The following is a 27831-nucleotide window of genomic DNA, read 5'->3' on the forward strand; positions in this document are numbered from 1 at the left end:
TGGAGCGTGCGTCGCGCTCCTGGCGTCACACTTTCTCTGTTGTTTGTTCGTCTCTTTCTGGGCTTTCGACGCCCGTCGACGAGCGTCCCGCTGCCGCCTTCCTTCCCGAGACGCGACGTTTTTATTTTTTATTTATTTTTTTATTTTTTTAATTAAACGATTCAAGCCAGAGCCGGCGGGATGGATAAGCTAACCGCTAGCTGACGTGCTAGCCAGAGATCACGGGTCAAGAATAGGATCGGGTTAGCATGCTAGCGGCTAGCTCGCGTACGAGCCCCGGTACCGCGTCGCGAAGCCCGCTTGAGTGACTGTAGCGCGGACGTGCCCGCAAGCACCTCGGCCGTAGATATCTGGTCGTGAGAACCGCGACGTGTTCCGGACCAGATAGACCCAGGAAGGAAAGAGGCGGCTGTTCGTACCCGGTCCCGGCATGCTGTCCAACGCTCAGAACCAGCCGCTGTTCCCCAACCCGCCGGGCCAGCAGAACCCCGTGGGCCAGTTCCTCCAGTTCCACGCCAAGCCCAGTTTACAGATCAAAAAGAACGCCATCATCGACGACTACCGGGTCACCAGCCAGGTCCTGGGACTGGGCATCAACGGCAAGGTTCTGGAAATCTTCCAGAAGAAGAGCGGGGACAAGTACGCGCTCAAAGTAAGTGACACGGATGTGACACGAATGATGCTCAGGAGATCTTTTCTGTTGTGTCTAGACTGTATAGTCATTTGTGTATTTACTATACTTTGACTGTTCTATATATGTACAGTCAAATTGATCCATTGGGGTCTCTCGTACTGGAAATTAAGACTGAGAAACGCGACCTAGAAGTGACAATCCGGTAGAAAGAGGAATCGACATCGTCCGAACACTTTCAGAAAGATACGTGACTGAAAGTGTGAAAAAAAAAAAAGAAACATTTAAAGAAATTGCGCAATCCTGTTCTTCTTCGGTGACGCGGCCTGTGAACGTCCTGTGTGGTCATATGTGTGACCTTGCTTTCAGTATATCACTCGGAAATACAAGAGCAACGTGCTTTAGTAGGAACGCCTGGGATAACTTGCTGAAAATGTGACTCTTTAAAAGTGCAGCTCAGATGCCTTCAATTGGCTTTTCCATTTTTCTCTATCGTTCTTTGAAACTAGTGTGATAGTACCACATGTCTACATTTGGGCTTATTAAAAGCCTGCCATTTGCTCAAAATGGCTTTGTTGAAGGTCCTATGATCTGGCGTCGATTTGGAAACAGCAGAAAAGTCAGTTGCAGTGCGCAAAGAAGTAAAAGCGAAATTCCCATCTCTCTTCTTTGATCTCAAAGTACTCTACATCATCCAAGGTATTATCTATACCGAAGCCTTGCATGTCGAAGTATGAGTATCAACCAACTCATTATTGGACTACTTCTGTTTTTATCAAGAATGTCAGAATGAAAAAGGACAGTCCAAGTTGGTCACAGTGCTGTTTCATCGTCACATGTTTTTAATCCACAACTAAAAAAACTGCATGCTAGACTAGACAAATTGTAAACCTCTGGAAACTCCATATTTTCAGTATTGCCATCTCAGCAAATGTTTGCTTTGTTACAGTTTTCTTTATTTTTTTTAATTTAAGATGTATTTATTTTAATTCTTAAGTTTATATCCATGTACTCAGCAGATACTCTTTGGTGTCACTTTGTCCATTTTCTTCAGAAGCTCCTGGAACTTCTGCTTCATTCTGGTTACATCATCTGTCCCATGATAAAGCTCCCCTTATGGGATTGCTGACAGATGTTTGCCACTTTTGTGCTGTGCACACTGAACATTTGCCTCTTCTACGTTTAATTTGCAGCACAGCAGCCAACATCATGCAATTTGTGGTAAGAATAACAAAACGAGATTTAAAATGTACTTGATTAACTTGCTGATCAAGGTACATCAGACAAGCCACCCAGTATTTTTCGAGTATCACCACTGACGCAACACTCTGAATCACAAACCCGCATGATCTTGCCATAGATTTAAAACCAGTTCTAGACTTTTTTTTGTTTAGTTTGAAATGTACGAGCCATTAATCTGGTCTTCTGGTCTAAAGTAATTTCCCCCTGGGATTATTCAAGTATTTCTGATTCTGATTCTTGGAAGCACCGCTTAGAGGGAACACTGTCGTCAAATTGTGGTAGGATGTTGAAAAGCTGAAATGTCATCCCAAATGTCATGTTTGTCAAGGATGGAAGTCACAACTTATGCTGTTCAATGTCAATGGCTGCTGTGCACTGGTTGCACATGTCAGACGCTTGTGCATAGTTCATTTATTTCCTTGCTTGTGTTTTTTTTTTTTGCCTACTGTAATGGTTTAATTTAGATGTGGGCTGTGCTATCCCGGTCGTCACCTGAGTTATCCCATTCCAATCTATCCCATTCATTTGTTTATTGTAGACTGACGTGCTAGGAATCTGCTCGCTGGGACCAAGGTGACATCAGCTCTCAGAACTTTGGTTTATCTCCCGAACCTGTGCCGTCGAATCATTTCAATGGCATCTTTTTGTTTACGTGTCAGTAACGGTGTGTTGGAGGGAAAGGGGATGTCTGTTTGACCCTCAGTCCCCTGCTGCCTCTGCTATTGCTCTCTAATCAGAAGGAGAACATATTGCTAATTGATATTTTGAATGTTTTGTTACAGGTTAATATAACTTCTATTAGATTAATTATTATATTTATATATTGTTTATTTTATCTCATAATTGGAACGGTTTTTTCTCCAATTGTTGATGATTTCTAGGCTGCAACACATGATTTGATATAGGCTATGTGACGGGTCAAAACATGGGGAGGTGGTTGTTTTTTAAGACAAGTGAATTTAATGAATCGATATGATGAATCCCAATTCCACACATGCCACTAAAGGCACATTACAGTTTGTGTTTTTATTTAAAAGGTGTGAGACCTAACCTGTGGCTGGATGAGGTAAAGACTTTGACTTGTCCTTCAGACGGAACTGTACGGCCTTATGTTTAATAGGCTCTCTCTTTGACGTAACCTACTACCTGCACTTTATGTTTTATATATGTTTTAACCTACGCAGCTCAATCCAGTATGGACTGTTTGTAATTCCGGTTACCACAAGCACCTTCTACCTATGCTTTTCAATGCTCCACTGAAATTTGTGTGATTACCCTTGAAGAAGATGAACACCCTTCTGTTTTGTCAAAGCTCTAAAATTATACATCCACCCAAGCATTCATTACTTGTCCTCTGAGCTCCCACCGAACAGCAGTTATGCCAATAGTAAAATAAACTGGGAAGTCTTGTGATGTTAAAATGTAAAGTGGCGATGATTTCCATCTATGAAAACAAGCTTTTTCCAGGGGATTTCTTTGCTGTATTTCAATTTAAAAAAATGAATTAAATAGGCACATCTCTTGGAGGTGATTTGTCAAAGTATGCAGTAGGGCCAGGGACGATTAACAATATAATATTGATATTGTGATATGAGACTAGATATTGGCATGATTTTGGTTATCATTATGCTATTAAAGCCTCCACTTGATTGTGTGTAAATGTGTCATGAAAGCACCAATAGTCATTGCCAAAATGTTGAGGTATTCGTCAATTTATTTTGTCAATGTTTCCCCACCATAGTATGTAGAAATGGTGATATATATATTTTTTTCATAATAAACACAATGAGCTAAAATAATTGAGTTTATGGACTCTGCTTTAATGAGCTTCCTTGTCCTGGTTGTGCTTAGAGGTGTGTGGCAGTTTTGCCCACCACCCAAGTGGTGTATTCAGGGCCCTCTGGCACGAGAGAGCGAGCGAGAGAGCGAGAGGTTGCTCGCTCGCTCGCTCGTTAGACCAACCAACGAGTTACCTAGAACCAGGACAGGTGTAGCCGCTCAAACCACACCATCTCCACACCACACGGTGTTCTTAATGTTTCTGTTTATAACGGTTTGTTTGTACAGAGTGGCGGTAAGGCCTTAGAGTTTACTGTTGTGAGCTGATTACGAATGGCCTTAAAAATGAGAAACTGCAGTGCCTGGCTGCCTTTAGATTTATCTGCTTATGTGTCTGTTGACTTTTGGGATGTATGCCAATGTGGCATGTATCATACTGGGTTCTTCTTGGTATGACAAACAACTTCTTTGTATACACCGCGTTCCAAACTGTTATGCAAATGATATTTTTTTCTGATTTTCCTAAATTGTCGATGCAAATGACAGTCAGTATAATTTTCAAGTCATCAACCGTTAGGGTATAATGTTCGAATGTTATTGAATAAACCTCTCAATGATAACAGTATTTTTTTCAAAAATAAAAAACTCAAAATGCACTGTTCCAAATTATTATGCACAACAGAGTTTCAAAAAATTTGATAGGTTGTAAAGAACTGAAAATAGTCATTTGTTGAATTTGCAGCATTAGGTTATATTTACTGAAATCAAAAGCTATTTAAATCAAAAACATCTTAACAGGCCAAGTACATGTTGACATAGGAGCCTTCTTAGATATCACCTTCACAATTCATGCATCCATTGAACTTGTGAGTTTGTGGAGAGTTTCTGCTTGAATTTCTTTGCAGGACGTCGGAATAGCCTCCCAGAGCTGCTGTTTTGATGCCAACTGCCTCCACCCTCATAGATCTTTTGCTTGAGGATGCTCCAAAGGTTCTCAATAGGGTTGAGGTCAGGGGAGGATGGGGGCCACACCATGAGTTTCTCTCCTTATGCCCATAGCAACCAATGACACAGAGGTATTCTTTGCAGCATGAGATGGTGCATTGTCATGCATGAGGATGTTTTTGCTACGGAAGGCACGGTTCTTCTTTTTGTACCATGGAAGAAAGTGGTCAGTCACAAACTCTATATACTTTGCCGAGGTCAATTCCCCACCTTCAGGACCCTAAAGGGGCCTACCAGCTCTCTCCCCATGAGTCTGGCCCAAAACAAGACTCCACCACCTCCTTGCTGACGTCGCAGCCTTGTTGGGACATGGTGGCCATCCACCAACCATCCACTTCTTCAACCATCCGGACCATCCAGGGTTGCACCGCACTCATCAGTAAACAAGACTGTTTGAAAAATAGTCTTCATGTATTTCTGGGCCCACTGCAACCGTTTCTGCTTGTGAGCATTGGTTAGGGGTGGCCAAATAGTAGGTTTATGCACAACTGCAAGCCACTGGAGGATCACACACCTTGAGGTTCGCAGGACTCCAGAGGCGCTGGCAGAAACCTTGCTCATTCTGCCTTTATCTGCATGAACCCATCTGTGCTCTGAATCAGCCACAAATCTCTTCACAGTACGATGATCACGCTTAAGTTTTCATGAAATATCTAATGTTTTCATACCTTGTCCAAGGCATTGCACTATTTGACGCTTTTTGGCAGCAGAGAGATCCTTTTTCTTTCCTATAATTCTTGAAACCTGTGGCCTGCTTAATAATGTGGAAAAACAAAAAATTAAATGTTTATGACACTTAAATCCAATTTGCATAATAATTTGGAACACGGTGATGTCATGTCAATGTAATTTATGAGATGGGTATTTATTTTATTTGGCCTGTTTACATGGCCGTCAGGAATCTGGCGCAGTCTTGGACACTATGTTCTTTAGTTCATTATTTTTGTTTTTGGTCACCCAGTTAAGACACCCAAGACTCTTCTTTTTGTAAAAGTACATGTGTGAAAGGGCAACTTCAGACGATGTCCGGACCTGATTATCCTGATATTCGCCGGGGTGCGTGTGTGAAAGCAGCTTTTGTAGACTATTTACACAACCCAACTGTAACCCAGTTAATTTGCATTCCATATTTTATTCCAATTTTAACTCAAATAATTGCTATCAGACATTATAACTGTCTTTTGTATGGACTAACTTAATCTCACTCTGTGCTATCTTAATGATTCAAGATTCAAGAGGTTTATTCGTCATATACATAGTTTCATACATATATGCAGTGAAATGTAATGCAACGCACATATTGTGTGATAACACACAATATGTCCTAGGAAAAATTTCTTTCTAAAAGACCAACTAACTGACTCCGAAAACGTAATACAGTAAGTTGAATACTTATAGAATAAAAATATATAGAATAAAATGGAGGGAATATGCTTATGTATATGGAATAGGCAATTATGTATATACAGATATGTGAATTAAAGTGGCATGTGAATAATGGTATGTATGTGACCCTTAGCCATCTTTTTCTGATAAGTGATACAGGAAGAGTTGCAGGATTTCAGCATGCAATAGTTTTTAAGACAGGAAAATGTATTGCTGACTCAAAACTTTCTTGATGGAATCATTTGCACAGTTCCATGTACAGCAAAACGCTTGCAACATCCATTTATTAAGCCATAGACAGAGGAAGAAAAACCAAAACCAAACATCAGTCATGAGATGACAAGAGGAAGGAAGGAAAAGGGAGCGCGAAAGGAGTTCCTCTGTTGTGGTGCCACACCCGGTCTTCAGTGCGAGAAGCTTACGTTCCGCTTCCATGGATTACTTTACATATTAGTGCCATTAAAGAAAAAAAAAAAAAAGACATGATATTTTTTCTTCTTGGTGCTAGGGTAGGCGCTTTGTGAATTATCATTATTTTATCTATTTTTAGTGAGGTTTTATAGTTATAATAAAAGTTTCATACTCTTCATAGTTTACAATCCATGGTTTATCTTTCACTGTGCTGTAAATGGGTTCATTTTGCATCATATGCTCTGTTAAATCCATGTTTCACCAAGTCATCCAGCCCATATGGTCATCGATCACTGTATGGAGTTAGAATTACGCCCCTCACACTTAGCTGAAGAAAACCATGATAGTGTCCTCTTTGGAAAACATAAGCTCACAGTAGGCCTACAAACTGACATACAAAAAAAGGAATTATAATGAATTGCTGCCTTATCAAACAGTATTTTATGATGACGTTATGACCCAATTTTATTTCAATAAACCCAATTGTATTTCTAGAGATATGTGCTAAAGGCCAAGTTGATAAACATGTCTGTGACCGAGAAAATTATTACTTTTTCCTTGAAAAAAATTCACTTGGATGGGCAAAGTTAGGCAAGTTTGGGCATACAGGCTTAGTGGGACTTTGACTGTCATTTCTCTGTCATGATTAATAAAAGCTGGAGTGAGGCTTTGGGCTCGCAGTAGGGCGGTAGCTGTACACAAACTCACAGTTTAGTGTCAAGTTTGTCCTTCAGCCAAGGCCTAAACGGGTTCTGTGAAGTGGGAATATACATTTTATTTAGTTAGAATTGCAGCCAGTTTGCATTTTTCTATCTAATGAGGAACCTACACCGCCATCATCTCACACCTCATCCTCTACCCATTGTTAATGTAGTTCACTTGGAATTTTTTTTCTCAAACAGAAGACTGGGGGGTCTCATTCTACCTTGAATTTGCATTTATCATACTGATAGGTTGTGCCAAAATACTCCTTCTGGTCATTAATGAGACTCTAACGTTACTTTGCGGTCGTTGCTGTTGTGATCCCTTGCTTACTATCCCGTTGCTAGCGGCCAACATACGACAGCACAGTACAATTCCAGTAACGCACTTCCTGATTTGTAGGCCTGTGTATGTCGTATGGCGTGTGCCGACAGCACCACAGTTTCTTTGTTCACATTAACCTCTCATTAAATGTATAATTTCCTCAGGTTACTTTGAAATACGTTATTTGACACGTATGGGACGTGTCGCATGTGTGTCAAAAACAGATTATCCAGCAGCAAAAGCTCTTTTAGTAAATATTTAGCTTGCGTTTCTAAGCTCCTTTGGCCAAATCAAATTCACAGCAGTGCCATGTCATTTGCCTGTGATTCTGTTGTGGCTCTGTTCATACCAGTAAACGGTACTTGTTTTGACTTGTCCCTCCCGTACCTCTCTTTGTGTTTCTAGATGTTTGATTCATATGATTTTGATATTTATGTCTAGCCGTGTGGATGATGCCGTGATCCCTTTGTCAGCCATTTCGGACACAAAACATTTTATTGGGAAAATGGTGGCTTGCAAAAACTGAATTTGTGCTTTATGGTGAACAAGAATTTGTTTTGAGGTTAATCAGTATTTTGTTCGGCAAACATCCCCCAGAGCTCATAAACTGGCTCAATACTCATGTAGCTGTGTCCTTTCGCTTAACGTCCACACTCTGGTTGAGAGTGGTTTCACATAGCGAAGACTAAAGCACACGATTGTACCCTAACCCTGTTATGAATGGAAAATCATATTTGCTAGATGTTTACATCACATTGAAATATCTGATTAAAGTGGTAAATCAATGAGAATATTTAAAGGTTAAAAAAAATGTTTTTCAAATTCATTCTCTTAACAATTTTTAGTTACTCAGGTCAATTAGTTTGAGAGATTATTTAAAAAATTATTGCATTATTCCAATATACACATAGCCAAATTAACTGATTTAAAACTATAGAAAAAAGAAAAATGGTGAGTTATTTAGAATGTGGTTGCCTAGTTATGCCCTTTTCATGTTATGATAGTATGGGTGGGTACATTTGGTCAACGTGGTTAATTTTTTTTTTTTTTTTTTTTTTTTAATCAATTTTCTTTTCTCCATTCCCACTTGTTGTATCGGGCTTTCCCCACTTGGTTGTGTGTATCTTCCCTTGACTTTTCCCTTAATGTGTGCCTAATGAGGAAGTTTAGTTGTTACATGGTGCATCATGCTATTATCTGCACAAGGAAAGTGAATTATTTCAGGCACATCCAGCCGATGAATTTCATATAAACTGACTGGCAACTGACCGACTGGCTGCTCTCACGGAAACATCTTACTGTCTCATAAAATTCCGGAAAATGGGCTGCGGCTCTCTAAAGTGAAAGCTGTGCAATCAACCCCACCCCACCCCAGACTTTTATTACACTTGAAACTGTACAGTGTCTGTCAAACGGTCCCACCGCTCATATGTTTGCTTATTCTCTGTCCTGTCATTTTCAACAACAAGAGTGTATGCACTTGCACATGCACTTTTTCAGTCGGCTATTATTTGAGATGGTGCACCCGGAGGAAGCTTGGAATTGCTGTTTTTCTTCCACCGGTTGCTGACTAAAAAGCACCTGAGCAGTCTAAAGTAATTTCTGGGTTTTTCATGTTTCCACAATAAAAAAGCACTCGGACTACTGCTCTGAACAAGGTATTGGCAAGCACCAACCATTGTTGTCGTAATTGTTTGATCCACTTGTTTAAGAAGTTCTATGCCGACAGAAGAGGGAATTTACACTTCTGGAATACAAACAGTGCACTATAGAGGGACCTGTCTTCAGGATTTGCCTTTGATCTCTAGGCAAGGCCGATATTCGATATTATTGCGATATTTGCCAGAGATGGACGGCGCTCATTCACTTGCGCACACAGAGAGGATGTACAGTATGTGGACGTATCTGTGCAACAGCGAGGAAGCAGCCGGAGGATTTAAACTTTGTGGCGTGCGTGCAGCTCTGATGGTACCCACGCTAAAACAGTGTGTTTTTTATTTTAGATTTAGGTTATTTTATTTTATATGGATCCATCCATTTATCCATATGGAACAAAACAAATGCATGTTGAAGGAAACCGTGCGTAATGGAGATACTTTCTCTGTGATTCTCTCCCCAATCGCCCCCCTCTCCGTATGTTATGTGGGGGGGGGGGAACCAAACACGTCTACGAGTCTTCTCCGTGCCGTGTCCCCACACCGTCAGCAACCACGATAATATTGATAATTATATCGTGTATCACAATATTTGGCCGTGACTGCATCATAATATAAAATTTAAGCTATCGCCCAAGCCTATTGATCTTTACAATTGGAAATTACCATAAGATGAGAAATCTTTCCCTTGCCCATATTTTTTGCCTCTAAATGCCTCTCTGTAGTAGAATGTCAGGGCAGTTAGACGGCTCGGCTCCTCCTGACAATTCATAAAATCATTCCAGTATTCCGTTTCAGTTGAAAAGTCTTGCTTTGCTTTGTCAGCTTTACGAGGAAGTCAGCCGACCAACCCCATTTTTAACCCTTTGGACTGTACACACACAAACCCAGTCAGAGGAAAACCACGCATTGCGTTGGAAACTCCCCCCCGTCATTTAAAGACTGCAGACTGGACTTATAAGGCAGGGAGAGGCTGCGTTTGTGTGCAGGAAGCTACAAATACCATCTGATACGGACGGGGATTCACACCATGAATCAAGTGTCAGTTGTGATGAGGAGGAGGCCCGAGCAAATAATACGCTACCAAAATAATGCTGAAATTCCTGGCTCTCAAATCACTGTGGCATCTCTTAGTTTCTCCTCTCCACTTCCCTTTTTTTCCAGCACCCTCCCGCCTTACTTTCAGGCTGCACCTGTCGGCCTGTGAGTCAGCAAGGTGAGACATGTTACTGTCTCAGTCTGATTTCAACTTCAAACATGCACGCATACAAACTGAATCTCCCATTTCCCTGTCCCTCTCTTTCTTCCTGTTTTTGGTGGGTTGAGTGACAGATACATGCTGGGAGCAAGCTGCTGTCTGTTGAATGGAAACCAGGACGTAACTGACTCACTGAGCAGCACTTTAATGTAATTTCCTTTAGTTAATGATTAGTATGGTGTACGTCTTTGACAACGTGACTGTTTTGCTTTGATTCCTACAAGAGCTCAATTTGTATGCCATGTTGACATGGATCCTCCTCCCAAGCAGTCAAAAAAATAAATTCAAATTCAATCAATCTCCGCAATAGGTTGCAAATTTGTAAAATTTCCGCAGCTTTTCCAAATCAACATACCTTAAACTTGTCGCCCCTTCGCCAAGACAACAGAGCCTACGTCACCAACAGCAACAGTGCATCGTCATACAGCACTGTATCTTGAATTGAAAGTTCATTTTAAAGACTTTACTGGAACGCAAGCTGAAACACTAAAATATTGTTTCAGCTTGCGTTCCAGTAAAGTCTTTTTTTTTGTCTTTGAACCCATGGTTTGGAGGGGGGGGGGGGAGAATATTACTAAAATATTTGCAGTTGTTTTTGTGACATGCAGAATGCACATTGTCATAGGACGTGATTACATATGATTAAATTATTCATATGAACAATTTACTTTCCAAATATCAAATAAGAGGCCGGCCATAGCACTCTGACTGGGTTAAAAAAAGGGGGGGGGTCAATACTCCCTTCTATTGTTTCGATTTCTGAATTAATTTGAATATAATATTTTATATATATATATATATATATATATATATATATATATATATATATATATACTCATAATCACGATATTGAATTGTGCTTGTACTGAAATCAAATCATGAGATCATGCGCAATAACCAGCCCTACTTAAAACACACAGAAGCATGCACAAGTTTAGAGTTCTGTTCGTTGGTTTTGTCTCTTTGAGAGGTTTGTAGCCTTAACACCTCCATGTTTCCCCTGCGCTGCTTTCTGCTGAGCCGTCCATCTCTATCTGCTCCTCAGAGGCAGGTGGAAGATGGATCCTCCTCCCGCCTGACCCCCTCCGCCCTCCCTCCCCTCCAGCCCCTGACTCTGTGGCTTTTGTGTTGGCTGGGTGGGGGGGGTTATTGTATACCCATCTGCCTCTTGACACCCCCCCCCCCACTCTAAAGGTTTTACTGTGTAGCCTTTAAAGGGCTTGCAGCAGATGGGGGTGCTCCACAGTCACCAGCACCAGCATGGAGATTAGGGGAGTGTGTGTGTCTTTGTGTTAAGGTGACAGGCAGCGTGCTTTGTTTGTGAAAGGAGGTTTGCTATATTGGGAGGGGCTAATTTTAGTTTTGGAGCATGTTCCCCTCTTGTTGGGAGACACACACACACACACACACACACACACACACACACACACACACACCAGACCAGCCCAGCGTCATGCTTCCTTTTTGACAGGGTTATGTTTGTCATTCCCAACCGCTCTTGTCATTTCAACTTCCCTATGTTTAACCGGATTTTTGGTTACACAAGCGCTTTGTTTTGGCCACTTCAGAAGAAGTTTACTCAAAGAAGATAAGACTCAGTGTCCTCATCACCTTAAAATGGCTTAATGTATGGATTAAATGAGCAACAATTCTCTTGAGCCTTAAAAGTGTGAAATGTGGACAAACAAGGTTAACAGTCTGAAAACCAAAAAGCACATTGCACTGCTGCCTCACAGCAAGAAGGTCCTGAGTTCGATTCCCACCTGGGGCGCTATTGGCACCGCCCTCTGGCAGGTTATCTCCCAATGAGAGGCCTTTCTGTGTGGAGTTTGCGTGTTCTCCCTGTGCTCACATGGGGTTTCCTCCTCCTAACATCAGTAAGGAGCCCCACCAAAAACATGCAGAATATCCTTGTCTGACCAGCGATGGAACCCTGTAATTGTTCCCCGGGCGTCGCTGTATGCTGCCCACTGCTCGTGGCTGCCCCCCCCCCCCCCCGTTCCCACAGTTGGTCAGTATTCCCTACACTCCTTTTTGCCACGCCCCCTAATTATAAAATTATGCGGGTCCTCGCTTATCGACCAATTTCCTTAACGACCTGGTCGTAGGAACTGAACTCGGTCGTTAAGTGAGAAGTACCTGTATACAACATTGTGCTTGCATTAGGGATGCGCTTTTTATTATTTATTTTTTTCTTTGAGAGGAAACAATGCTCATATTTGATACTTAGAGGGCTTTAATTTTGAAAATCAACATCCATTTGGCTGATATTATCTGAGTGACATTGTGAGGTGGTCGCGCACGCACGCACATACACGCTGAGTCAGATGACTGCAAAACTGAAACTGACAAGTTAACCAGATACTGACAAATCGCCTCCTTGTGTCAAACGCACTTCATCACAGGCTAATGAGACATAAGTGGTGACATTAGACAGTAATAGAATCGCACACATCAAATGTGGTATGTGTCTAAAAATAAACCACAAATTATTCAATCCTGAATCGAGATGCAATTTATGTTTTGTATGTTTATGGCAAACTCCATCTGTATGATTGGATATGCTTTCTTCACTAAAAAGTCTGCTCAAGTAAATTGAAATGTAAATGAAAGTATTTTATTCATGATTCATCCACCTATAGTGTAATCTCCATTTATTATGTGACTTATTTTTGTCCATTAAAACCTTATGTTAATAACCTATTTTATAATTTGTATACAAAACAAGATGTGAACAGACCAACCTCATGGCCCAGTCTTCCAAAAAAAACATTTACTTAGAGTTTCAAACTGTAGGAGCTTTACGAATGCTGGTGCAAGGCTTTGAGAGCAGAGCTGTGACTGACCACTGTGTAGTTTGGGTGAAGGTTTGGGCACCTCCTGCCTTACCTGGGCGGAGCAGGGACGATCTAACCCAGGCGGCTGCCGAAAGGCCAGCCGTCTGAGCCCAGACAGCAGACAAGGTTCACTGGATATCTCCCGCTGCTCGTTGGAAGCAGGCCCACGCTGATGTGTGTGTGTAGGCAAGACTGGAATGTTGGACTGTGTGTGTGTGTGTGTGTGTTTGTCTGAGAGAGGAATTCTTTCCACACACTGTCAGATGTTTTTGGTCATTATGAACATAGACCAAACAGTATGTTGGTTTCGTTACTCGAGTGGAGCATGTGCGAGTTATTAGGTAATGTGAAAGTCATTTAGGTTGATGTATGCAATTGACTTTTAAATGTCATAACTGTTTTGGCTATTAACTGCAAGTCACCAACTGTTACTTTCAGATGGTATGAGATAAAAAAAAAAAATTCTACTGATTTGTTTCCACCACAAAGTCACCTCTTTTACTCTTTTTTTTTTTATACTGTGAAAGCATGGAAAATCTTCTGACGCTCCTTATTAAGACCAAATCAACCTGACAATGAAGAGGTCTGATGCACAGGTTGAGTGACTGTGTCAGTAGCAGTAGTTGTAAGTGCGGCCGTCTGTTTGAAAGCTCCTTTTATTCTCTTCTAGGTGGGCTTGATCAGCAAGGCCCGGGCCTATATTTGACCAAGCACCTCTTTAACTATGTAACAGAGTCGGCCAGTTTCCTGTGACGATCTGCAGGCTCGTTGCTGTGTAATTTATGACGGGGGCAGGTCAGTGGCCTGTCTAGAATAATCACTGATGCCATTTGCTGCTTGCCAACTACAGCTACTTTATTTTGAGTACTAACGGAAACAAAGGAAATGGTTGTTTGTTTTTTATAATTTAAAAAAACTTTTTTTGATTATAATTACTTTAATGGTATTCCACCTGACTTTATTTAAATATTCCTCATTCCCACTGTCCACATTGACCCGGCATGAATTCCTCAGATGTCTAATGGTCTTCAATACCAAGAACAAGTGTGATCGTATGGCTTCAGTTTGGCAACTCGGCCTACATGTCAGGGCAAGGACATGTAGGTTAATTACCCTGGCTGCCATTGCAATGATTGTATTCTTTACGTAACATGTTCTTGGAAAGGCGGGGTGGGTTGGAGGCCAGGTAGAGGCGCCGATCTTGTGGAGTACCAGCCATCAGCAACTGGGACATAATATACTGTAAAGGGAGATGTTTTGAGTCGTCTTTTTATGTGAATACTGAATTTGTGTAATGATTCAAGGGGCACATGTTACTAAGCCTGTGTTCTAATGAAGAGGAGCCAACCAATGAGGATCTTTATTTATTTATTTTCATCCTGCATCAAAAACAAAACAGCCAAAATAAATGAGTAACAAAAAGTGCTCAAAAATATTCAGTGACGTAATGGCAGACTGTTGCAGGAAGGGGGCGCTACATCCTCACAAGTGAGGAATAGGGAAAAGGTTTGTGGCCACATGTGGAGCATTACGTTATGTGTTCTGCTGATGGCAGCACTGTTCTGTCAGTTGACCTGATTCATCTGCATCTTCCCACAGAATACAAAATTTCAGTTCACACATTCACATATAGCTCCAGATGATAACCTGTAGTTCAGAGGCCAAGAGGGCCCCATTTCAACCATACCAGATAATATTCTCGTTGAGTTAAAAAATGTTTTGTAGGTTAGTCCTTGTCTTCCGTCCAAACTTTTGAATGCAATCCCAATGCATCACGGTATATGAAAAATAATATTCACAATTATTATGTTGCTGTTCTTGCAATGGATCATTTAACACTTGCATTTTGATATGTGAAAAAAACCATCTACATTTTAGTGATTAAAAATAAATAAATAAATAAACCAAAAAATATCCCCATTTTATTTGGGTTGATGAATTGCACAATTCATGTGGAAAATAAGTTACTTATACCCAGTGAGAAATCATAAATGTATTTTTGCTAATTTCTCCTCCTGTAGCAGGCTTCTTGGTTCTCGCAGTATTCCAATGTTGGCGGATTTGCCAACAGTGACGTGACTGTTGCAAAGGAACAGAATTATGCCACGATTCCATTACCATGGTGAAAGTGTAATTGGCTGCTTGAACTCTGATTGGCTGGGGGAATACTCTGGCTGTGACCTGTAGTCTGTTTCTACATATACAGATATAGTTAACCTGTAGTCCATGACTATATATATTGTACATTTGGCTTTATGTTGATGAAACTCAGAATCCTAAATTAGATGCCACCTCAGTGAAAGCATAAAACAAGATAACTAATCCTCCCCCCCCTCTGCCCAGATTCTACAGGATTGTGCCAAGGCCCGCAGGGAGGTGGAGCTCCACTGGAGGGCATCACCATGTGCCAACATAGTACGCATTATTGATGTTTACGAGAACCTCTACCAGGGCAGGAAGTGTCTGCTCATCGTCATGGAGTGGTGAGTGGCCCCCAGCAGACTTAGTCCTGGACACATGCACACGTTAACATTTTGATGAGCAGATCTATGCACTTTCATGCAGGACCTAATTCATATTTTGGTCAGTGGCTAAGTTCACCTAAAAAACAGGTGCTCGCATTCATTATAGGGATGTGCAAAATTCATATTTTGTCGGACAATTGTTTGACGATATGGACGTGTAATCGACCGTACGATGGGCAGTCAGAAGAGAGAGAGCATGGTGTGCATGGCATTCTGAGTTAGAGGTCTGTAAAATCGCCCCCGAGATCCAATAGGAACTGGCCAGTTAAAAAAAAAAAAGATCCAAGTCAGGTATTTTCTGGATCCGAATGTGTGAAGTATGCGTCTGGGGGTGCAGCATTTGATGCTTGTTTTATTTTTGTTTGTTTTTTCCTCCATATAATCTTACTCTTCCACCATTGTTGTTAAACACTTCACTCTCATGTGCTTAACGCAGAATGAGTTTCGTCTTGTAGTCCAACTCTAATCGCCTCCCAAAAAGGTTGTTTGTGTAAAAGAATACCAATAGAAGTTTTATAAAGCCAGTGAATGTCTGTCTTGGGTGGAAATGCTCAGGTCCGTTCATGTGCGCACACGACATACAGTGGGGCAAAAAAGTATTTAGTCAGCCACCATTGTGCAAGTTCTCCCACTTAAAAAGATGGGAGAGGCCTGTAATTTTCATCATAGGTACACTTCGACTATGAGAGACAGAATGGGGGTAAAAAATCCAGGAAATCACATTGTAGGATTTTTAATGAATTAATTGGTAAATTCCTCGGTAAAATAAGTATTTGGTCACCTACAAACAAGCAAGATTTCTGGCTTTCACAGACCTGTTACTTTTTCTTTAAGAGGCTCCTCTGTCCTCCACTCGTTACCTGTATTAATGGCACCTGTTTGAACTCGTTATCAGTATAAAAGACACCTGTTCACAACCTCAAACAGTCACACTCCAAACTCCACTATGGCCAAGACCAAAGAGCTGTCAAAGGACACCAGAAACAAAATTGTAGACCTGCACCAGGCTGGGAAGACTGAATCTGCAATAGGTAGGCAGCTTGTTGTGAAGAAATCAACTGTGGGAGCAATTATTAGAAAATGGAAGACATACAAGACCACTGATAATCTCCCTCGATCTGGGGCTCCCTGCAAGATCTCACCCCGTGGGGTCAAAATGATCACAAGAACGGTGAGCAAACATCCCAGAACCACACGGGGGGACCTAGTGAAAGACCTGCAGAGAGCTGGGACCAAAGTAACAAAGGCTACCATCAGTAACACACTACGCCGCCAGGGACTCAAATCCTGCAGTGCCAGACATGTCCCCCTGCTTAAGCCAGTACATGTCCAGGCCCGTCTGAAGTTTGCTAGAGAGCATTTGGATGATCCAGAAGAGGATTGGGAGAATGTCATATGGTCAGATGAAACCAAAATAGAACTTTTTGGTAAAAACTCAACTTGTCGTGTTTGGAGGAGAAAGAAAGCTGAGTTGCATCCAAAGAACACCATACCTACTGTGAAGCATGGGGGTGGAAACATCATGCTTTGGGGCTGTTTTTCTGCAAAGGGACCAGGACGACTGATCCGTGTCAAGGAAAGAATGAATGGGGCCATGTATCGTGAGATTTTGAGTGAAAACCTCCTTCCATCAGCAAGGGCATTGAAGATGAAACGCGGCTGGGTCTTTCAGCATGACAATGATCCCAAACACACCGCCCGGGCAACGAAGGAGTGGCTTCGTAAGAAGCATTTCAAGGTCCTGGAGTGGCCTAGCCAGTCTCCAGATCTCAACCCCATAGAAAATCTTTGGAGGGAGTTGAAAGTCCGTGTTGCCCAGCGACAGCCCCAAAACATCACTGCTCCAGAGGAGATCTGCATGGAGGAATGGGCCAAAATACCAGCAACAGTGTGTGAAAACCTTGTGAAGACTTACAGAAAACGTTTGACCTCTGTCATTGCAAACAAAGGGTGTATAACAAAGTATTGAGATGAACTTTTGTTATTGACCAAATACTTATTTTCCACCATAATTTGCAAATAAATTCTTTAAAAATCAGACAATGTGATTTTCTGGATTTCTTTTTCTCATTTTGTCTCTCATAGTTGAGGTATACCTATGATGAAAATAACAGGCCTCTCTCATCTTTTTAAGTGGGAGAACTTGCACAATTGGTGGCTGACTAAATACTTTTTTGCCCCACTGTACGTGACCTGCGTGTGAACGATTGTTGAGTTCAGTTATTGTAAGTATGTTCATCTTAGTTATTGTAATTCCGCTATGCAGGACCTAATAGAAAGTGTCCCATTTCTTCTAAACAAGGTTAGTGGCATTTACTATCTGTTGCCTTGCATTTTGCACACATAAAGATCTCACCGCTTTAACCAAACTTGATATCTCACGTGCTCTGTGGTTTCCATAAAGTCAGTAGTGGTGGTGTCCAGCCACCCACATACACACACCACTGATTAAAGCACCCGATTACAACTGATGACTAATTTCCTCGACACTCTTGCTCAGCTTTACCATTAAAATACACCTTGAGCTTCGAAGAAATGAGAACACAAAGAGAAATAATAACTTGTGTTTGCAGAATACGTTTCCTTTTATCTTATATTCTCTGTTTTTTTCCGTGTTGTCTGACCACTGCCTGTATCATACCTTAATACACTTCACTTTTCCTGTGAAAATTATTGATGGTATGAAAAATAACTAGACTAACTCAAACCTTTATAAAATATCAATACCCATAATACTGCTACCATGCCAACATGGTGGAAGCAGCACTGTAAACCAATCTACTCTATCTGTGTGCTGGACTGAACCATTCAGCCGGTTAATGTGTGTATTTAAGGTAGTGGATTTTGGGCAAAGGATAAGCACATTCATTGAAATGGTTTTGGTTGTCATCGATGTATTAACCCTTGTAGCACACGGCTTGGCTCACTTTGCATTGTTTTGGGGGAGCACAACACACTCTTGCTAAACAGACTCTGCTAAACTGTACCTCGTTTGGTCATTCGATTTTGCGTTTTATTTAACACGCTGATACCAGCAGAGCTTTTTCACCTGACTCCTCTTTTTTTTTAATTTTTTTTTAATCTTTTACTAGTATACATTTTTTTTCTTAGATTGAAAAAGGTAAGAGGAAACAACATTATTACGTCACTGTTTTATTATTTCTATACTCTATTTTTGCGGACTGTTACATTTAAAAAAAAAAAAAAAAAAATGTTTTGCTAATGGTCCACAATGTGAAGGCCAATCTATACTTTCTGCGTCTGCGCACCCAGATTGTGTTCCCTGCGCACCTAAGCGTGTCAACTACACATGTGCTAGTGATGTTCTTTGGCGGGCTTGTTAAGCAGTATACAAACCACAAAGGAATTTAGAAAAAGTAAGCCATAAGATTTTTTTATTTTTATTTTTTTTACATTGGTCACTTGGTTTCACACGCGCATGTGTGGACATTAAATATAGTGTATATATAGAACCGCGTGCACGTCCGCGTCCATTTGGGAGTATAAAGATGGCTCTAGGCACCAATCCTCACCAGAACGAATTCCTAGTATATGTAAAATGTACCTGGCGGAATAAACTGTATCTGATTCCATAGTAACAGCCTCTGCTGTCCATAGCACAACCCCTTGCTGGGTTTGCAAAATATACAAACAACTGGCCACCTTGCCCAAAACCTTGTATTCTCTACATATAAGCGCACAGTTTTTATTGATTAGTTCATAGACTATCACGATATCCAAATGCAGTAACATGTGGTACTTGTATGAATACGCAGCATGTGAGTGTGAATAATATTGAAACCGTGAAGCGTGCCGTTGCTTATGGATGTACAGCCAGTCAGATTGACATTGAAAAGACGTACCAAGCGGAGTTTAAAGTCAACCTGAGAAAGAGTTGAAATGAAACTGAGCTATTACGTGTGTGAAGGCTTTTCTCCAATTCTAGCTAGCCAGCACTTATTCTACACTCTACCCAAGCTCCATGCAAGACCACGTGCTCCAACATTAGTAAAACTCCACACTTAATACTGCACATTCATTTACACTTAATTTCCTTCATTATGGACTTTGCAGTTACTGTGCATTCAGCTCTGTAAAAAGACAAATTGCCCAGCCTGGAAAACCAGACAAATCTGCAAGCTCATGTTTTTTTTTTTTTTTTGCTCTACATAATGTCTGGCCATCCTCCCATTCAAACAAATTACCACCCGACCTCGCCGGGGTCGGTCCAATCACAACCGTTTATCTGATATGGGGTTTGATACGATGAGGATACAGAGGAGCACCGTTGAGGCACCTTACCAAGATGCCTGCCGCTAATTTTGTTGAATCCGCCATTGCGGCGGTGTATTTTCTCTAAAAGAACAACAATCAGCTGCACATAAAGCTTTTGTTGATAAGAAAGATATTTGCCGTACTTTGGACTGGATTTGGTAAAAATGTAATTTACCAACTGGCCCTGCATTTTCCCATCGCTCAGCGCCACGTCCCAAGTTTGGTTGCTCTGATTGGTTGTAAGTCTGGCGATGTCAGGCTAGTGATTGCCTTGATTGGCAGCAAAACACTAGTAGTTATTAAATGTCCTGCAGCCCTTAAAAAGAACATTTGAAGCAGAAAGTACCTCTTATTCCTGCAGTGTGAATGTTTCGCATAGAAAGCGGAAGATTCATACTGCAGGAATGAGAGGTATATGCAAAAACATGCTTTAAAAATAGCACATTGTATTCCCAGTCAAGATTAATAATTAGCTTTAAATTCTAAGCTAAATCAACTTGCCTTTTGATAGGCCTTGTCATGACATGGTTCCATACTTCTGACATGTTCACTGTTTAAAATCTTAGTCTTTCACCAAACAGGACTACAGCAGAAAGAAGGCGTTGTTAAAACGTTTTGTTAACCGGTGCAGAAGCGCGATGGCAACACTTTCACATATTCAGTCAACATTATTGGTAGAGGATTAAAAGTGAAAGTGTTTAAGTAAGTGTTATATGCCATCGTGCAAGCACCATGCTTGCAGATCTAACTGAAAACACTGTGTGTAAACCACAGTTAACTTGCTATATCTGGGTGGTATACTGCTAAATTGCCCTTCATTTTTGTAGTAGTTGTTTCTGTTTTTTTATTTAAATTTTTTTTTTTTTTGTGCCAATGAGTGGATTTTTAATATACATTTCATAAAATCTGAACTTTTGAACGCACCACTCTCCTAGGCATTAACAATAACAACAACATCCATACACTATGATCTAGGTTCACAGGACCACAGCTTTAACTTGGCAACCCTCTTTCTTAGCGGATACACGATCTTGATGAGCGCATTAGAGGAAGGTTATATAGACGCCTGCATAGATGCATTTCAGGCAGCCATCGTCACCCTACGGGTGATACACGCGTTTAGTGGAACACACTTCTCACAAATGAAGAGCTGAGGAGTACTTTTGCAGAGTGTCTTCCCTTGAGATTTGACTCCATTGTGTCAATGTGTCCTCCAGCATGGACGGGGGAGAGCTTTTCAGTCGAATTCAGGACAGAGGAGACCAGGCATTCACAGAAAGAGGTAACTAGCTTGTACTCATTTACTGCCGTTTCAGCACCTAATATGCACACGCATCACAAATACATTTCTGACAGCACATTTCATTAATGAAAGTTGGGAACTTTAATACCGCTGACTTTAGTGTATTATGTTTTCTCAAAAATTGGAAAGTGTGCTATCGATTTGGGAAGCCAGCTAAGAGGATTTTAATAGATTTTAATAGATTTTAATGACATAAAAAGCAAGGCAGGCTTGATGTAAATTTGACTGGAAAGTGTCTCAAGTACCCAATTTAACAATTTATATGAAATGCCCAATTTTATGGATCTCAATTTTGTTTTGCCTTAAAGAGGCTTTTGTTCTTTGTATAGATCGGATGTAGCTTATGTTCAGATTTTCCCTTCTGACTTGAACACACCTCTTGGGGGGGGGGGGGGGAAATTTGAGGGATAAAGTATTTGTATTAAGAATTATGAATGACTGTGAGGTATGGCGCGTCTTGCCATTCTTACTTCCATTAACATCATGGCACGCCTGTGGTATTGAGTGGCTTGATGCACACTGAACTAAGTAGGCCGTAATATCAAGTTTAGTGCACAAGTTGTTCACGTCGGTTATCCCTGAGCCGCCCATTGGAGTGGCTGTGAAGTTAAGTAGGACTGTACCCCCCCACCCCCGCTCTTCATTGCCACTGAAATGTTTGTTGAATGGTGTTATTCTCTTTACTTTAGAGGCGTCGGATATCATGAAGAGCATAGGAGAGGCCATCCAGTTTCTGCATGCCATCAACATTGCGCACCGAGATGTTAAGGTTTGTCTTACTGTATATGAAGCAGGGCGCGGCGTTGTGACGAGGCAAGTCGGCAACGAGATTGAATCCGCTATGTCTCAGCACTGAATTGACGTCGTTGCTGTCTTTGTTGCGCCATGATTAGAATGGTGCAGATATATATATATATATATATATATATTTTTTTTTTAACAAGTTAGGGGGGTTTAGACACATTATCGTACATCAGAATGTTTTATAATGGGAACATTGTGATATCATTTTCATAGATATTGCTCTAGTATGGAGCTAAATTAAGCTGTTTTACAAACATATTCTCCTGTTTTTTTATCAACATCTACTTGCAGCCAGAAAACCTACTGTATACCTCCAAGAGGCCCAACGCACTGCTAAAGCTCACAGACTTTGGCTTTGCCAAGGAGACAACCTCACACAACTCCCTAGCTACACCCTGCTACACACCCTACTACGTGGGTAAGAATCTATGCAAGCCGACAATGCCACCATCTCCACTCTTAATGCCCTAACTGACTCTAAAGAGGAAGATAAGGACCGTGCCTCTGCCTCCCTTTCAACCTGACCTCTCCTTCTGTAGCTCCAGAGGTTCTGGGTCCAGAGAAGTACGACAAGTCCTGTGACATGTGGTCGCTGGGAGTCATTATGTACATCCTGTAAGTCTCCTTTGGTCTTGTCATTCCTCCATGTGCGTGATGTAATTTGGTTGAGTCAAGTGGTATTTCCTGTCCTAGGTTATGTGGGTATCCTCCGTTCTATTCGAACCACGGCCTCGCCATCTCTCCTGGCATGAAGAGGAGGATCAGGATGGGCCAGTATGAGTTTCCCTACCCTGAGTGGTCCGAGGTATCTGAGGAAGGTAAGAAACGGTGTCTGTTAATTCCTTCTGAAATTCAGTTCATACATAACATTAATAAAAAGCTATTCACATTTGCTGTAACGGGAACAATTGCTTTCAGAGATATATATATATATTTTTTTAGCTGAACCTACGTTCCATCAATGCAAAATCCCCTCAATGTAAAAAAAAAAAAAAAAAAAAAAGGTAGTGGCAGTTGTTGAAAAGGTAGTGGCATTGCAGATGAATGTCATCCTTTTCACTTGCAAATGATAATTGTTTTGTTGTCCTTTTCAACTGGTGTTTAGCTCAACAACTTATTGGAACCCTCCTGAAGACTGAGCCCACACAGAGAATGACCATCACGGAATTCATGAACCACCCCTGGATCAATGTAAGCAAACACACATTCACTCCTGATTGTAATTATAATGACTCTCCCGCTATCCGGCTGGAGCATCTCGCGTACTGGACAGAACGAGTGACAACCCCAGTCTGCAGGTTACATGTTTACAATGTGAATTTACACCAATCAGCCACAACATAAAAACCACCGACAGGTGAAGTGAATCACATTAATCATCTGGTTCCAATGGCACCTGTCAAGGGGTGGGATATATCAGTCATATATCAGGTGTTAGAAAGCAGCGTAAGGATGTGAGCCACTTTGACAAGGACCCCACATTGTGATGCTAGACGACTGGGTCAGAGCATCTCCAAAATCACAGGTCTTGTGGGGTGTTCCTGGTATGCAGTGGTTAGTCGCTCCCAAAAGTGGTCCAAGGAAGGACAACCACTGAACCGGGGACAGGGTCATGGGCGTCCAAGGCTCATTGAATGCTCGTGGGGAAGTCTAGCCTGTCTGGTTCGATCCCACAGAAGAGCTACTGTAGCACAAGTTGGTGAAAAAGTGAATGCTGCTATGATAGAAAGGTGTCAGAACACACAATGCATCACAGCTTGCTGCGCATGGGGTTGTGTAGCTGCAGAGCGGTCAGAGTGTCCATGCTGACCCCTGTCCACCACTGAAAGCTCCTACAATGGACACGTGAGCGTCAGAACTGGACCATGGAGCAATGGAAGAAGGTGGCCTGGTCTGATGAATCACGTTTTATTCTACATCATGTGGCACATAATATAAGTGGTGGTTTTAATGTTGTGGCTGATCGGTGTATGTCTTAATTTCCACATTAACATTTAATCAATTTTTATTTATTGGTTTCATTTGATTTATCCATGTATTTCTATTTGTCAGAATTAGTCAAGTTGTTCTGCATCAGTCAGAATTTCTGATGTTCAAAACCCTAAGACTACTGCTGAACCTCATACTTGAGGTTACAGGTTTGTACCCAAATCTGTCTTAAATTGTAAATGTCTTTGAGAGATTTAAAAAATGATTGAATGATACCGCATACCTGCACTCTCAACTCACTTTGTTCTCCAGGAGGAAGACAACTGATTATTGGTGTTGATTCTCTTTAAATTATACTAAGGAGAATTTGCACCTTAATCACAACTGAAGGTTTTTTAGGTTTTTTTTTTAACCTCATTTTATTTATCAGGGCAGATAAGAACAAGTTATCAGTTAAAAATGTGGGGTAAATTCGGCTGAACTGAAAGGTTGACCCATGTCACTGAATTCAGCCGATGACCACATTTTCTACTCATCATTCGTTGGACTTTTTCTGTTTTGCGATCACAAGTCGAAAGAGCAGTAACTCCACAGCACAGTGTTGATGAATTGGGTTTCCGTCTTTTCCAGCAGTCGATGGAGGTTCCCCAGACGCCGCTCCACACCAGCCGCGTGCTGAAAGAGGAGATGGACGCGTGGGAGGACGTCAAGGTCAGACCCGGAGTGGCCTGGAGCTTCTCCACACGGAGCCTTTATCGCAGTTTATTTTAGCAAATCGTTCTCAATAGCTTTGGTTTCTGCATTTTGTGTGGTTTTGACATCTGAGATGAGTCATATTTGACCGTTCAAGTCCACGGTCTGACTTTAACTGTCTGTCCAGTGACGAACGGCGTCGTCCATCCATCCAGTTAGGGTGTGCGGTCCAGTCCTGGTTAAGTCACGCCTGAGGCATCTGTCGTGAAAAGAAACTGTTTCACCTTAAAAGCACGGCTGTCTTAGCGGTCGAGACACTCGTTCAAGGTCGGTCGAGCGATTCCCCTCTCCCACTGTGCCAAAAACCCGCTTACACCCTGCATTTGTCGCCGGTGGGGAAAGGTAACACCCGGGGTTTCAGTCCCGGGTCTAAATGACCCTGCAGGAGACACGGGTTTTCATCGGCTCGGGCTCTGACTTGAGCAGGAGTTTAAGTGATAGTTAGTTGTAAGTCACGGCATACGTTGGAATTATGAATGAAGCGAGGTTGTCGTCGAAGGGCCTTATTTCGTAAGTCGCTTTGGACAAAAGCTTCCGCTTAATGACGTCACACCATCTGGATCAGTCTTGCGAGAGGAAAATGAAACTGTTTTCATCACACCCCGTGTGCTGGAGTTTTGCACTTGTGTCATTCTGGTGTGAAAAACCCTGTGATACACACTGTCTCTAGCACAGTCAGGAGATGGGGGGAGTGGTGGGGGGGGGGGGAGTCCGCGTGACAACCATGCAGTGTCCTAATGGACTTCCTGTCTGTGTTTTCCAGGAGGAAATGACCAGTGCCTTGGCAACCATGAGGGTCGACTATGAGCAAATTAAGATCAAGACCATCGAGGAATCGACCAATCCGCTGCTATCGAAAAGGAGGAAGAAAGCCAGTACCACAATTGCAGACACACCGACACCTGCCCACTGAACCTTGCACGTGCAGGAAAAACACCCAGGTTGTATAAATTAAAAAAAAAAAAAAAAAAAAAAAAAAAAAAAGGAAGCAATAATTTGTCCTCTCGAGTCGCGTTGCATGGATTTTAACAGTGTTTTATCTTGTATTGTTTTTTTTTCATGAAAAGTTCTAATATTTCATAGGAGTGTTTTTCTTTTTTTGTTGTTGTTTTTATTACTCAAGAATTTTAACAAACTGACCACTCTGCCGCGGTATGGAGTGTATTGATTTGTTGTTTTTACACCGGGTCAAGAGATTATGAATTCTAAAAGGGAGTGAAGAGAGAGAGAAGGAGAGAAGGAGCTCTTCTCTCCTCCCAGGCGGCGCTGAGAAGGGGACGCCAGCGTCCGCCCGCGCCCAGCGCCCCCGCCTTGGCATTAGCCCCCGACACCCCCTAACGCCTGTGAATGTTTTTGGCGAACGGCTATAATCCCAAAAAAAAAAATAAGGTAAATCAAGGGAAAGGTGCTCGTCCTGCCCCTGTGCGGCGGTAGCAGGTTGTGTTTTTTTTTTTTTTTTTGGAATGACTCGTGGAATGTAAGCGATCTGTCCCCGAGCGCAGGGGCGTCCTTGTCTCCTCGTCCGTCATGATTGATGTTGTTGTTTCTCCTGTGACTGTAGAGCAGGGGTCTATGCAGACGGGGGGGGGGGGGGCCAAGAGTGTCGCGCCCCGACCTTGGACGCGTGTGTGCGTCGCTAGAGCCGTATGATGACGATAATAAGATTTTATAACCCTCGCTGAGCATCCCCTCACTCATATCGCAACAGTCCTCACTTCTCGGTGTGAGTAAATAACGTTTGGGGGAAGAACGCAGGGAGCCATTCAAAATAAAGGAGCTTGGAAAAAAAAAGAAAAAAAGACTCCTGCTGCTCATAGGAAAGTAGGACTCCTACCAATACTGTATTTTTTTAATTTTATTTTTTTGTTAATTTTAGGGCCTCCACAATCATTGTAGCATAGGCCTTGTCCATTGTTGCTGTGACCTGTGCAACCATGGACTCAAGTCCTACTCTCTTTGGTTCAGGTTTCTACCGACATTGTGCTTTAAAACTGATACCATTGCCACATGATGTCTCATGTCAGTGCTATGCAGGCGTGTTTGTCCGCTCAAGTGACCTCCAGGACCTTCTGTACTTGTTTTTCATTTCTGTTTGCGAAACTTTTTTTTTTTTTTTTTTTGGGCGGGGGGGCGGGGGGGGGGGGGTGTAGCAACAATAGGATGTTTTATGTGCGTTATTTTTTTGTGTGACGCAGCACCCACAGGGGAACGAGGATCTACCCGAGTCACTCAATCAGTCTGAATGAAACCATGTTACAAACTGTTGCATCCGGGAGTCAAGCGCGCTCGGTGGGACTGTACAGCAACAGACATTGTGCGGTGCTGCCTCCAGACAGAGCGGCACCTCGGTAGAAAGTGGGCTGCACTTAAGAGTAGCTTTCCATTGTGGAGCAGATTTCTGATGTACCACCAGCAACCTGTCGTCAGACCATGCCGACTCCCGCTCGCGCGGTGCGACAGCCGCCGGAGCACCCACGGGATCACGGGAATTAACTGTCTTGACTATTTTGTCTTTGATTTTCCTAGTTTTCACTTCACTTTGTAAAATCACGTCATCCATGTTTTTCTGTCACTTTTCACAGACACAATTTTTCACAGTAAAGAGAATGTTCATCGACCGTTTCTGTGCCCTTTTTTTCCTATTTTCTTACCACATTCAGATCCCTTTTCAGCTGGGAAAAGCACTGAACGTCTCGCTTGTGTTTGTTCCATTTAGTTTGTCCATTAAACCGTTGTACGATTGTTTGCTTCAGCCTTGGATTAAAAGAAGAGAAAATGAAAAAGCGCACGTCTCCTTTTCTAAATGTATAGTCAAAATGGTACTTTGAGTATTTGTGCGTAAAACCGGTAAACTCATCAAAATGGCAAAAAGAAAAAAGAAAATAAAATCATCCAACACGGAAAAAAGGTATTAGTGAAACGCACTGTGTCCCAGAGAGGCCTGTCTGTATTTGTTACCAATGTAAGCATTTGCCGGGTTCAACCTGTCGACTTTTGGTAAGGTGCTATGGA

General features: G+C 41.9%; 1 protein-coding gene across 2 annotated transcripts; it reads left to right on the forward strand.

Moving 5' to 3' along the window:
* mapkapk2a (MAPK activated protein kinase 2a) lies at positions 1–26911 on the forward strand. 2 transcript variants are annotated; one of them, XM_080000950.1, is made up of 10 exons: positions 1–652; positions 15574–15713; positions 21248–21312; positions 22023–22102; positions 22429–22555; positions 22677–22752; positions 22831–22955; positions 23243–23328; positions 24697–24777; positions 25583–26911. In XM_080000950.1, exons 1-10 carry the CDS (start codon positions 431–433, stop codon positions 25730–25732), a joined length of 1152 nt encoding a protein of 383 aa, XP_079857076.1. In that variant the 5' UTR covers positions 1–430; the 3' UTR covers positions 25733–26911. The 2 variants fall into 2 exon arrangements, with proteins under 2 accessions (XP_079857076.1, XP_079857077.1); XM_080000951.1 differs by having other exon boundaries at positions 24700–24777.
* Positions 26912–27831: the final 920 nt, after the last annotated feature.

This window comes from Zeus faber (assembly GCF_960531495.2).
Source record: "Zeus faber genome assembly, chromosome: 5".
Lineage (NCBI taxonomy): Eukaryota > Metazoa > Chordata > Actinopteri > Zeiformes > Zeidae > Zeus > Zeus faber.